General features: G+C 33.8%; 1 protein-coding gene across 7 annotated transcripts in view; it reads left to right on the top strand.

The window, feature by feature from the left end:
- STAG2 (stromal antigen 2) overlaps positions 1-13,856 on the top strand; it is a 129,841-nt gene that overhangs the window by 98,556 nt on the left and 17,429 nt on the right. For all 7 annotated transcript variants that reach the window (XM_027534976.1, XM_027534970.1, XM_027534972.1 and 4 more), the window contains 5 exons: positions 1,705-1,879; positions 5,904-6,043; positions 9,000-9,101; positions 11,387-11,535; positions 13,148-13,276. In XM_027534976.1, coding sequence (XP_027390777.1) covers positions 1,705-1,879; positions 5,904-6,043; positions 9,000-9,101; positions 11,387-11,535; positions 13,148-13,276 — 695 coding nt within the window. The remainder of the gene's footprint in view (positions 1-1,704; positions 1,880-5,903; positions 6,044-8,999; positions 9,102-11,386; positions 11,536-13,147; positions 13,277-13,856) is intronic.

The raw sequence follows: 13,856 nt of genomic DNA, 5'->3' as shown, positions 1-13,856 counted from the left end.
GCAAGTCTGCCTCAGGGAGGGAAAGGTCCATCTGGTTTTGTTATCTCTGAGAATATTATCAGATCTTGGCATTCCTGCCTGTCCTGATTGTGTGAAGTTATTTTTCTTATGTGGACTTTGTCTGAAATAAACATTTTAATCACTTCCCTGTCTTCAAAGTGTTACCTTCCCACCTCATATGCCCTCTTAATTCCATTCCTGCCAACTTTCTCATTCTGAAAATGCATTGTTACCTGGTGCCATGGGTAGTTTTCCCATCTGTAAAATTAATTCTGATCCTGGGACCGAGAGCCTATTTAGTTTTGAACTGTGACAATAAAGGACTTGGGACTTTAATTTTCTTTTCTACAATTCTGATAAGAGGTACAGAATTTCAGAAGGTATCAATAGTGAAATTATTTTATAGTTAAAATCTTATAATAGGATTTTAATGAAGTATATCTGTGTGTGTGTGTACATGTAGGCGCACTCAGTTGCTCAGTCATAACTGATTCTCTGCAACGCCATGGACTGTAGCCCACCAGGGTCCTCTGTCCATGGGATTTTCCAGGCAAGAGTACTAGAGGGGATTGCCATTTCCTCCTCCAGGGCATCTTCCCAACCCAGGGATCGAACCTGTGTCTCCTGCATTGGCAGGCGGATTCTTTACCACTGCATCACCTGGGAAGCCCTTTTAATGAAGTATACACTGATCCAAACCTAATACGTGAAATATTACTTGATATATTTTCATAGGCCACCAAGAAATTCAGCTTAATATTCCTTATTTCACATAGTTCCTTATGGGTTATTGTGTGTAATCTCCTTTATATATAATCAGTTTTTTAAGACTTGGAGATTACCTATTTGGTTATTAAATAACCTGTGTATTATTAGTCTTCCTAACAGCCTCCAGGGATATGTCCTGGTTAGCTCACAAGACCTGCCAGTTCACCTAATTAGTAAGGTCACCATGCTTACGACTTTGTATACTTACTGTGTATGTTGCAAAAATTTGTAAACTCAAATAACCTGATCGGTATAAATTATTTCTGTAGTAATAAAATGAGCGGAAGAGACCAAGAGACAAAAGCATAAGAGAAAAAAAATAAATGTGGTTAGTTCCAAAAAAGGCAAAGCTATTATTAAGATCTGCTTTGCCTGGTGGTGAATAGTTTGCAGGCCCATACTTGGTTATTATGTGTTTTCTACTTAATCACCATACATACTGACAATAAGATTTTGTGATCTCTCTTCTAAGAGATCTTCTAGGAGATATTCATCTTCTTGGCTTAAGTGTTTTTCTTCCATAGAAGAGAAGAATGGTATCAAGTTTATACATTAATTCATATTTGAGAATGTATATCATGAGACATTGTGGTTTAGTGTGGGATTTGGAGTCAGAAGATATGCAATTGACTTCTGACTGCATATTTTGATGATATTAACATATTGTACAAATCACTTAAAAGTTACTGAAAATTAAAAAGAATATTTGTGAAATTACCTTGCATTTAGTAGATCACAGTGCAAATACCAGTAGTTATTGCTGCAAAAATTTCACTCTTATAGTCTTAGGAAAGTCTTAATAGCCATTGCTTTACTGAGTTTCAAATGCAGAGAGTTGGATTTTATTTCCATGTTAAATATGTAAGTTATTTGTGGCAGTTTGTGAAAAACTTCGGTTTATGGCATGCTATCCCCCCCCTTTTTTTTTTATAATAGGCCTTCACTATTCTATGTGATATTTTGATGATCTTCAGCCATCAGATTATGTCAGGAGGGCGTGACATGTTAGAGCCATTAGTTTACACCCCTGATTCTTCATTGCAGTCTGAGTTGCTCAGCTTTATTCTGGATCATGTCTTCATTGAACAGGATGATGACAATAACAGTGCAGGTAATTTTATTGCCATCTTTTTGTTAAATTTGTATATCTACCATAAATCAAATTTAGCAACAGTGTAAAATGTTATACTACTATTTCATATTTTATTCTTAAACATGAAAGGCAGGTACATTTTCCAGTGCATTTTTGTATTCATTCCTTGTAACATAAAGACAATGAAATATAATTTCTCACTAGTTGTGAGTTTGTTTTTCTAATTTGTAGCTACCTACAGAACTGTATGAGTTAATTACATTGTGCAAAGTGACTAGTGTAGTGCCTGGGCATGTAGGTAGGTAATCAATAAAATTTACTTCACTTTCCCCTTAATCATTAGTAATGCCAGTATTCAAGTAACTAGAGCAGAAAAAAAATGTTAAAGTGACATTTTTGTTGTATACTTTCATAGCATCGTTTTTCCTTTAAAGTGTGGGGCAATACAGAATGTCACAGGTAAACAGTCAGAAGAGCCTCGGCGTTGTTACTCTTTGTACTCTGATTGCATACACGGATGCCTTACTTGGGCTTCTGTCATAGCTCAGTTGGTAAAGAATCTGCCTGCGGTTCAGGAGACCGGGGTTTGTTTCCTGGGTGGGGAATATCCCCTGGAGAAGGAAATGGCAACCCACTCCAGTATTCTTACCTGGAGAATCCCTTGGACAGAGGAGCCTGGTGGGCTACAGTCTATGGGGTCGCAAGAGTTGGACATGACTTGGTGACTAAACCACCACCACCACCATGCCTTACTTGAACAAGAAATTGTGGAAAAACATAACATTTGGTGACTTCTTTCTGGGTTTGTTTTTAATTTGACATTAAGCCCGAAGGATATATAACATCAATATTTTGTTCTCAAGAATCACAAACTTAACTCGAACAGGATTGAGAAATCAAAATAGGCAAAACAGATAATCAAAAATCCATGTACTAAAGTTTATATACTTAGAATTTTCCACTGTTCACTTCCAGCTCTTGGTTTAGTTATACTTTATTTTTGACATTAATTTGATATTTATTAGTCAGCAGGCAGTATACTAAGATGCTGTGAATTTTTTTAAAAAATGAGATGTAGTCTTTTAAGAATTCAAGTAGAAAAGACATTTCTAAAAGCAAATTATTATTATGTAACTTGATAAGTAGTAGAGACATGTACAAAATGTTATGGACATTTAGAGAAAGTTCTTACTGTTCTGTCAGAGTCAAAACACCCCTGAAACAGGCTAACATCTGCAATGGATCCTAAAAGATGAGTTGGAGTTTTTAAAACTTCTATCAGTAAACATATATTCCAAACACTGATATAAAATCAGTTTTTGTCTATGACCCTTTTGTTAGTTGCAGACTACCTCAAATTCATTTAGACCATAGGGAACAGGAATGAGAATAACCTTGCCAATACTCCTGAATTTTCTGGAGATTCCTGGAATTATACTCTGCTTTACCTCCTTGGACTGTGTTTTTCTATTTACACTTTAAAAATGAAATATATTCTAGTTCTATGGAAAAGAATAAAATATAACACATTTATATAGACCAACCACCAGCATTTGTTAGATTTTGCCTTGTTTCAGATTTGTTTTTTAAAGGAATAAAGCATAGATAAAAAAAGAAGCCCTTGTTTGTATCCCTCCCCAATCCCATTATTGTTTTTCCCTAGAAATAACTGCTATCTTGAATTTGGTGTTTATTGTGCCTCTGCATTTTACTTCTATTTTACCAGGAGTTTATGTGTCTTTTAAGAATATATAGTTTATTTTCTGTTGCTAGCTTCCACATAAATGGTATCGTGTTGAGCATTTAATTTACATCTTGGTTTTTTGAATTAACATCATTTTTGAAATTTATCAGTGTGGACATGTGGTTATAGTTTATTCATCCTGACTGCTGAATATTGTGTGATATGAATTAACCACATGTTATCCATTTTCATATTGATGAACATCTAGTTTTTTTCTATTTTTTCCTCTATTATAAATAATATTGCAAAAATGTTCTTATAATTATCTCCTGAGCACATGTGCAGATGCTTTTTTAGTGTACAGGCATACCTCCTTTTATTGCACTTTCATAGATAATGTGTAGTTTTACAAATTGAAGGCTTGTGACAACTTTGTATCAGGTAAGTCTGTGAATGCCATTTTTCCAACAACATTTGTTCACTTCATGTTTCTATGTCATATTTTGGCAATTTTTGCACATTTCAAATTTTTCCATTATTTATCATGGTGATTTGTGATTAGTGATCTTTGTTGTTACTATTGCAGTTTACATGAAAGCTTATATGATGATCAGCATTTTTTAGCAATGAAATGTTTTTAAATTAAAGTACATACATGTTTTAGACATAATGCTATTACATACTTAGTAAGACTTAGTATAGTATAAACATAACTTTTATATGAACTGGGAAACCAAAAAATTCAGGTGACTCATCTTAGTGTGGTATTCACTTCATGGTGGTCTCATCAAACCTGCAGTATCTCTGAGGTGTGCTTGTGTATACCTGAGTGGAAGTGCTAGAGTATATAGTCTATGTGCATTTTAAACTGTACCACATGTTGCCAAATTATTCTCCAAAGTAGTTTTATTCTTTTATCCTCCCACCAGCAACATATGATCGTTTCCATTGCTTTTCATACCATCTAACCCCAGATATTGTAGACCCATGGTTATTTGATTTGTTAGCCCACATCAGATTAGAAGGGGAGGGTAAAATAGGGAATGCTTCTAGAGGCTCTGACAACATACAATAATGGCAACTGACATCTATGAAAGGCCCAGTGTGTTAGATACTTCTCTAACATTCTTTAATCCCTACAGGAGAAAAAAGTAGCTAATTTTCAATAAGAAGTGAAGAAAACTTTGAAAAGGACTCAAAAAAAACCCTCTTAATATCTAAGTAACTTAGTCTGTAGGGTAACTTAGTCTGTAGGGGGAGTAAGTCTTATATCCCTCCAGTTCTTGAGAGCAGTACCAAACAATGATTGGAACAATATTGTATAGAAATCCGTTTATAATCACAGAGTCATTAAGAAAAAGTTAGCTTGTATGTTCAATGTACTCTTTAAAGAGAATAAACAGTACATTTTAGGTTTCTGAGAAAATGACTTTGGCATTCTGGAATAGGCAATTTTCATAACAGAAACTTTTTGGATGGTCTGTCTTAAATTCCTAGTCTCAACATTTGGTTTTTATTTATGAGCAGTTATCAAGGATTATCAGAGACAGGGTGAAGTAAATACTTTCTTAGAAAGAGTGCTTGTTTTATACACAATATTTTTGATATAAGTAATTTCATTTATAAAATTTGTCAAGAGGAAAATTCTTTGCATAGCTTTTTATGTAAAAGGCATCATCACAATTTTATTTACAGGATCAAATTGAAAATCCTTTGGCAGTACTTGGTGGCTGTAGTCTGGCTTTCTCAACTATGAATTTGGAAATAATTTTATCCCTTTGATAATTAAATATCAAGATCTCACATAATTAATCAGAGGAGAAGTATGTGAAGTTCCCTTAAAAATAATGATTTCTCAGCCAGTCTAACTGAATATCTGTAATATGTATGAAGGAAGTATCTGTCAATGGAAGTTGGGCTCTAGGTGAGGTGGGGTCATCTTTAGAAGGGATAGGACAATTTCTAAGGTTGTCTGCCCCTAGGGAAGAAAAACCTTACCCAACAGATAGTGAATATGCAGGTCTCATTGTCAAACTATCCTATTAGGGAAGTAGATCAATGGGTTAGACATGCTTCTATGTTAGGCAGGCTTAGCCTGACTTCGCTAAGCATCAGTTCCTTTGACTCAGTCCACTTGTTCCTGTTCCATGCTCATCAAACAGCCTTCTGATTTGACATCAAAAATTTTTTTCTATTGGAATAAATGGGCTGGTCATTCATGACGATATTGAGTGGTTATAATTCTTATTTTATTTAATTTTTTTTCTTTATTTTTCACATTCTCCAAAATAAAAATAAAGTTACTTATTTATATATATCTATACAGATGGCTTAATGTTTGAAACTTTTTTCCCTCAGATGGTCAGCAGGAGGATGAAGCCAGTAAAATTGAAGCTCTGCACAAAAGGAGAAATTTACTTGCAGCATTTTGTAAGCTAATTGTATATACTGTGGTGGAGATGAATACAGCTGCAGATATCTTCAAGCAGTATATGAAGGTAAAATTGAAAAGTGGATAACAAGATATTTTTATATTGCTTTTATGTTTGGTTACCATTGAAATTTTTAATAGTTAAGTTACTTTTGTAGTGTAAAAGAAATCTCTTAAAATATTTAACATTTTCAGTAACATTTTCTCATACCTCCACTCTATCAATGGACATTTTGGGTTTATTGAGTTCATTTGTGTTTGGAATATTGCAAACAGCTAGTCTTAGATTAACTGTCATTAATAGAAATTGCATTTGTGATTTAATTTAAAACAACAGAATAGTGTCACTCCCCTGCTTGATGTAACATAAAAAATGTTTTAGGAGAATTAGATAATATAGTTTCAACTTGGTTACTATGCAGCTTGTGACCTTGAGTAACTCACTACCTTTTGTATCCTGCCTTTCTTTATCTGTTGCACTGTGATAGTTAAAGTTTCTTAGGCCCTGAAAATCTGCTTAGATTCATAGTAGGTTATTCCCAAGCATCATAAATATATGTGAGATTCTTTAACTTTTAAGTAGTAGTAGAAAGGATATTACTGATTGTACTAACAGAACGTGACTAAATACGGCATGATAATTTTCCTGTAATCCTTTTTCAAGTAAAATCTAATTATAAATGTAAAATTTTTAAGCCTTTGATTTTACAGAATAAAATATGTAATACATTTATCAAAACCCAGTTAATTCTTCTTTGGAATAGTTTCCTATGTGATAGAAGTATTAGTAACTTTGAAATAATAGAATAGAATAATACATATTATTATTTCAATAATAATTGAAATAATAGAAGCATTCAAATAACTTTGAAACTTATTTGGCATGATACTTGTTAGATTTTTTTTTAAACTGGTGGTTTTTGAAGTCACTTTGCAAGTTTTAAACTTTTAGACATAGGTATTCTAGATTAAAGTCAATTTTGTTAGTCATGTAGGGGCGTGGTTATCCTGTTATCTCTGGTAGTTATGTAAAATCTTAAATAAGAAAAAAAAAATCATGTGCAGTGTGTGATTTAAATGCCACATACAGTAACTTTGGGGATTCCCTGGTGGCTTAGACAATAGAGTCTGGTCTGCCTGTAATGCAGGAGACCCGGATTCAATCCCTGGATCGGGAAGATCCCCGGGAGAAGGAAATGGCAACCCACTCCAGTATTCTTGCCTGGAAAATCTCATGGATGGAGGAGCCTGGCAGGCTACAGTCCATGGGGTCGCAAAGAGTCGGACACGACTGAGCAACTTCACTTCACAGTAACTTTTCTTTTAAATGTTAACAGACTGTTAGTTTCTATATGGAAATTAATAAATTTGGAAACTGCTCATGAAATACATGCCGTTAGCAATGAATAAGTTATGAAAGTAACTATGATAATATTCATTGACTTAATATTAGGTTGGTGAAAAAGTAATTGTGGATTTGGACCATGAATTTTAACTCATTATAACTAGGCTCAAACATATATTAATCAAAATAGGAGCCATTAGAGTCAACACAGTTTTGCCAATGAGAAATAAGTTTGTTTATTCCTGTAGCATAAAAATCCATGCTTTGGGATTTGACGAACTCTTGGAAAGCATTTTCTGCCTCCTGCTGGTTGTGGAAGCGTTTTCCCTGCCAAAAATCGAGATGCTTGGTAGTCAGTTGGCAAGAGGTCAGGCAAATATGGTGGATGAGGCAAAACTTCATAGCCCAGTTCATTCAAATTTTTTTTTTATGTGTTGAATTTTTGAAGTGTTGGTTGTGTGACGTGGGGTCAAGGCATTGTCATGGAGAAGAATTGGGCCCTTTCTGTTGATCAGTGCCGGTTACAGGCAGTGCAGTTTTCAGTGCATCTCATCAATTGCTGAGCATACTTCTCAGATGTAATGGTTTTGCCAGGATTCAGAAAGCTGTAGTGGATCAGACTGGCCACACACCACCAAATCGTGACTATGACCTTTTTTTTGGTGCAAGTTTGGCTTTCAGAAGTGCTTCGGAGTGTCTCAGTCCAGCCACTGAGCTGGTTGTTGCTGTTTGTCTCATAAAGCCACTTCTCATTGCATGTCACAATCTGATCAAGAATTGGTTTGTTGTTGTTGTGTAGAATTCTAAGAGAAGACGATAGACACTTCAAAACGATGGTTTTTTTGATTTTCAGTTAGCTCGTGAGGCACCTACTTATCGAGCTGTTTCACCTTTCCAGTTTGCTTTAAATGCCAAATGACCATAGAATGGTCGACGTTGAGTTGTTGGGCTGCTTCTTGAGTAGTTGTAAGAGGATCAGCTTCGATGGTGGCTCTCAGTTGGTTGTTGTCAACTTCTGAAGGCCAGCCACTGTGCTCCTCATCTTCTAGGCTCTTGTTTTTGCAAAACTTCTTGAACTACCACTGCACTGTATGTTCGTTTGCAGTCCTGGGCCAAATGCATTGTTGTTGTGAGTTGTCTCCGCTGCTTCATGACTCATTTTGAACTCAAATAAGAAAATCACTTGACTTTGCTTTTTGTCTTAACATCATTTCCCTACTCTAAAATAAATGGCAAGTAATAACTCATTGGGAAAAAAAAACCACAAACTGAGAAATGTGCATTAAAATGATATATAGCAACCACATTTATTTAAAAGTGTATTCTAATATCAAACAGCAAAGTTCAAAAGTGCAAAACTGCAGTTACTTTTGCACCAACCTAATAGTTCTGAAAATCTGAATGCTTAATTATTTTTATACACTATACCTCCTTAAAATCAACTCTAGAACTTCATGTGAATTAGATCTTAACTGTCTGATATTTCTGAATTTACTGATGTTAGAGATTGTGCTTAAAGATCATAATAAAGTTTCAGTAACATTCTTACGTATCTTTGAAGTCCTAATTTTAGCTAAATATATTCTTGTAATATGTTTATGTGCCTAACCTAAAATTAGTCTTATTGTCCAATAGTTTTAAGAGACAAAGCCCTAATTTATTCAAATTTCTTTTCTAGTATTATAACGACTATGGTGATATCATCAAAGAAACAATGAGTAAAACAAGACAGATAGACAAAATTCAGTGTGCAAAGACACTTATTCTCAGTTTGCAACAGGTAAGACATGAGTACCATGGTTACGCTAACATAATAAGCACTTACTGGTTTTCAAGGTAACAGTCAAAAACTGGGCAAAAGGACACAGTAGATAGTTCGTAAAAGTGGAAATGGAAAGTACACAGTCCCACTAGTAAACATTGAGCAAGTGAGATCATTTTTTGCTTCTAGACTGGCAAGATTGGCAAAACTTACAGCTGCCTAAGATATGAGAGAAACAGGTTCTGTCAGCAGTATATATTGGCTCAACCTTCCTGGTAGGCATTTTGCCAGTACATGTCAAAATTTATAATGTGTATGTCGTTGAGGCAGCAGTTCTACTTTTAGAATTTTGGTCTACAGTGGTAATAGGATAAATTTGCCAAAATGAATATACAAGATTGTACATTGCAAAATTATTTATAATACCAAGAAATTAGAAATAATCCAAATGTCCATCATTAGGATATTAGATGAATATATTGTGTAGTACATCTCCACAGTGGCTATTGGGTAGCACTTAAAATTAGTGTAAGTTGGTATTAATTTAAGATCTCTACCTTATTTGAGAATAAAATAAAAAGATTGCAGTATAGCATCACTATAAAATTGTGCCTATCTCTGTGTCCCTGGAGAAGGGAACGGCTACCCACTCCAGTATTCTGGCCTGGAGAATTCCATGGACTGTATAGTCCATGGAGTCACAAAGAGTCAGACTTGACTGAGTGACTTTCACTTTCACTGTGTCTATTTGGAAAAAATAATCACTGAAATGTTAGCTGTGGTTAACTTGATTTGGTAAGTTTCAGGTGAATTTTACTTTATTCTGTACCCATTTGCACATGTAATTTTAATGAGCACTTATCAATCGTGGTGAAAATACACCAGTCATTTTCATTTTGGCAGTGGCATGGCAAGTTTAAATAGGCAAAAATCATTTGCTTAGTATACTTAGGTTTGTTGAGACCAAATGCATGTAAATCATAACCAAACCCATTTCAATTTGATAAAGTTTCTTGCTTTTTAGAAACATAGGTGTGAAAGTTCTTAGCTTCATTTGCATATTTGATATTCTTTATTAAAAGATTTTAAAGGTTGAATTTAAATAACTTATTTTGTTATAAAATAATAGCTATAGAAAGTATTTTAGGAAAATTAGAAAAAATATACCTTATCTTTAATTTTTTTCACTTAACAGTGTTTTTATTTTTAATCATCTTTCTAAAATCTTTTTAATGCCTGTGTTAAATCGTATTTTACAAAAATAAAAAATGTGCATTCTGTCTTAATATCCTTAGTTTTTCATATTAATAAATCCTAAACACTTTCATGCCATTAAATACTTCCCTTTGCTCTTTTTTGGCTGCTCTGTGTGGCATGTGGGATCTTAGTTTCCCTAACAGGGATGGAATCTGTGCCCCCTGTATTGGGAGTGTACAATTCTTTCCATTATAAATAGCACTAAAACAAACATTTTTGTACCTATATATTGCACACAAATATTACTATTATTCTTTTTGGATCAAGTCTGATAATAAGAATTGCTTAGTCAAAGAGCATGAAAATTCTAAAGCTTTTGCTGCACATTGCCAGATTGCTGTATAGAAAGAAAGGTTATTTCAGTTTATGTTCCCAGATCAGTGCCCATTGCACTGTATTCTTTTTTTAAAATTTATTTATTTTTAATGAAGGATAATTGCAATACTGTTTTGGTTTCTGCCATACATCAGCATGCATCAGCCAGCCCTTCCTCTTGAACCTCCCTCTCACCTCCCACCCCATTCCCACCCTTTTATGTTGTCACAGAGCCTGGTTTGAGTTCCCTGAGTCAAAATGCAAACTCCCATTGGTTATCTTGAGTAGTAGCCATAACTACTATAGGAATGCATTGTATTCTATCTTGGCAGTTTGATAGCTGAAAAATTATATTTTGTTTTGCTTACTTTTTGATCCATTATTTAAATGTCAATAAGAACATAGTTGCCTAATAATTTAGTTGGTTTCCTTTTTATGTATATTTTTATATGCTATTATAATACCCAGTTAATTGTGACAGAAAAAAATTCTGTCATAACTAATCTAAGAAGTTTCTAATGTCAGTAATTACCTCTAGTTTGAATATGTGAAGTGCTGGAATTTTGGTCATTTGTATCATGTTTTAAAAAATCCATGCTTTAGAATGAAGTATAATGCCTTATTTATAAACATCAAGTATATGTTAAATATAAAATATGATATTTTAAAATCAGTAATAATCCATAATTATTAAAAACTTTAACATGCTTTCTTTCTTTCTTTCCAAACAGCTTTTTAATGAAATGATACAGGAAAATGGCTATAATTTTGATAGGTCATCCTCAACTTTTAGCGGCATTAAAGAACTTGCTCGGCGTTTTGCTTTAACTTTTGGACTCGATCAGTTGAAAACTAGAGAGGCCATTGCTATGCTACACAAGTAATTTCCAAATTTTATTCAGCTTCTCTGTGTTTTAATCATGCAGGTTTTTTGTATATTGCTTTTTTGTTTAGAATAACCAAATTCAGTTGGTGCCTGATTACTTGTTTGCACTTCTGTAATATGTCTCCTTTCTTAAGAACGAGTTACAGTGCTGTCTGTGTTAAAACATGAATTGGGACTAAAACAGCTTTTGTAGAAAAGTCTTTGCTTTAATTAAAGCCATACAGAATCTTTATGAATTATGTGAAGAAAACATGTATTTGTTAGGTATTATAAAATCTCTTCTAGCGTTTTGTCATGATCTCATGGCTGGGTAGAAGAATTTGATTCCTTTGTTTCAAGTTTCTGTTCTCTTTTATTTTCTCTTTACCTTTTCTCTTATTTTGAGCCACAATCTTTATTTTATCTGCATGTTTTCTTTGCCTTATCAAAATTGGAAAAAATCTGATTTTATTTTAGGCATGTAATTTAGTGATCAATTATACTTTTATATATGAGTATATTTTAGATCTCTGACATAACCAGTATGTGGATATTAATACCCTTAATGTCTTTATTGTGGATAAAGAGCCTTGCCTTTGGAAAAATCTAGAGGCTTGAGCTCCGTTTCATTTAAAACTCTCTGTTTTGTGTCTTTTTTAAATTTGTATTGCTTACTTAGTCATGAAAGTGTTAAATGTCTCCTTTCAGAAATTATTCTGCTCTTTAAGTTGGTCCTATGCTTTCCTCAACTTTAATTTACTCCCACCTTTTCACTTGGCTCTGGAAGTCTCAGATTTCTTTTTCTGCCTTTTAATACTTTGGTTGTGAATTTTAGGTAATACTTAAGGACCACACATACAGTAATTATTCTGAGAAGTAATATAGTATTTACTTCATATATGTGTAACGTTGGGTAGTTGTCTTAATAGAGGTATTTATTGTTAAATAAATACAGGTAAAATTGGCCCCGAGTTGAGTATAATTTTTGAACTTTACTCTTTAGTGATTCATACAAATACAAATAGTCATTACAAATAGTCTGTAATCATTATTTTAAGTTGATTTTATAGTTGATCTCCTTTATGTCTTGAAATATACAGAAAATGTACTGATCATTATGTGAAAGGATTTGGGTTGTTTTTTATAGAAAAGAAAACTGAGGAAAGAATGTAGATATGCCAGATCACATTTGTAATGAAGACCAGTGTCGGGGAGGGGAAGTGTCTGTGTCTGTGTCTGTTTTGTTTTAAAGAACCAGCTAGGGCCTGTGTGTGTCTCTGTGTCTGTTTTGTTTCAGAGAAAGTAACAGTTCAGAGTTCCTGGGCAGTCCAGTGTTTAGCACTTTGACTGCTAGGGTGAGAGCAGCTAAGATCTCCAGCATGCCCGCCCCCACCCCCACCCCCAATAAAAAACAAATCAAAACAATCCACCCAAAACAAAATAACAGTGTCATAAAATGTAAATGCTCATTCTCTATAGACTCCTTATTGTCCCTCTTCCTCAGATAAAACAGATGAGAAAGGAAGCATCTTTTGTAGTGGAGTGAAAGTATATAGAAAAATTTTCTAGGTTATTAAATTTTCTATTGTAGTTATTTAAATATTTGTCTTTTTTGTTTTTGTTGCAGAGATGGCATAGAATTTGCTTTTAAAGAACCTAATCCACAAGGAGAGAGCCATCCACCTTTAAATTTGGCATTTCTTGATATTCTTAGTGAATTTTCTTCTAAACTACTCCGACAAGACAAAAGAACAGTGTATGTATTTACTAGAAATATTCTATTTAATTTTGCTTTGGAATTCTTAAAGATTTGTTATAATTGGTTTCTCTTTCAGATTTGTAGGATTTCATTAATGCACAAAAACTTTATGCTTCAGAAATTTTATAATTTTAAGAGTACAACTATGTTTTATGCATAATATTATATTTTAATTCTATGACTTCTTTTTACAGTGTAGCTGTATCTTTAAAGGTGTAACTGGAATGCTTTTTGTATTCCTATTTGAGTTCTTTGCTCAGCCTAACTAAGGAAGAAACATTTAGCAGACAATAATATTGCTGATCCATCTGTGTCTTTGTCTGTGTCCTGAGCTATGACTACACTGGAAAGTAGAAGTCTCCCTCTTTTATCTTCGTACTTTAACTACAAGTCCTGTTCTCAACAGACCATTTAAACAGAATACTTTTATGGTTTGGTCTTCTAAAATGATGACTTACATTCTAAAAGAGCCCAACAAGTGGAATTAAAGTCTCAAAATCTTCTTTCATCCCTCCCTCCCAGACCTCCCAACCCCGGGCTTTGAGGTATAAAAAGACAGAAGAATATGAATAACTCA

The sequence above is a fragment of the Bos indicus x Bos taurus genome, chromosome X, assembly GCF_003369695.1.
Source record: "Bos indicus x Bos taurus breed Angus x Brahman F1 hybrid chromosome X, Bos_hybrid_MaternalHap_v2.0, whole genome shotgun sequence".
Taxonomy (NCBI): domain Eukaryota; kingdom Metazoa; phylum Chordata; class Mammalia; order Artiodactyla; family Bovidae; genus Bos; species Bos indicus x Bos taurus.
This window is presented reverse-complemented; position numbering and strand designations above follow the sequence as displayed.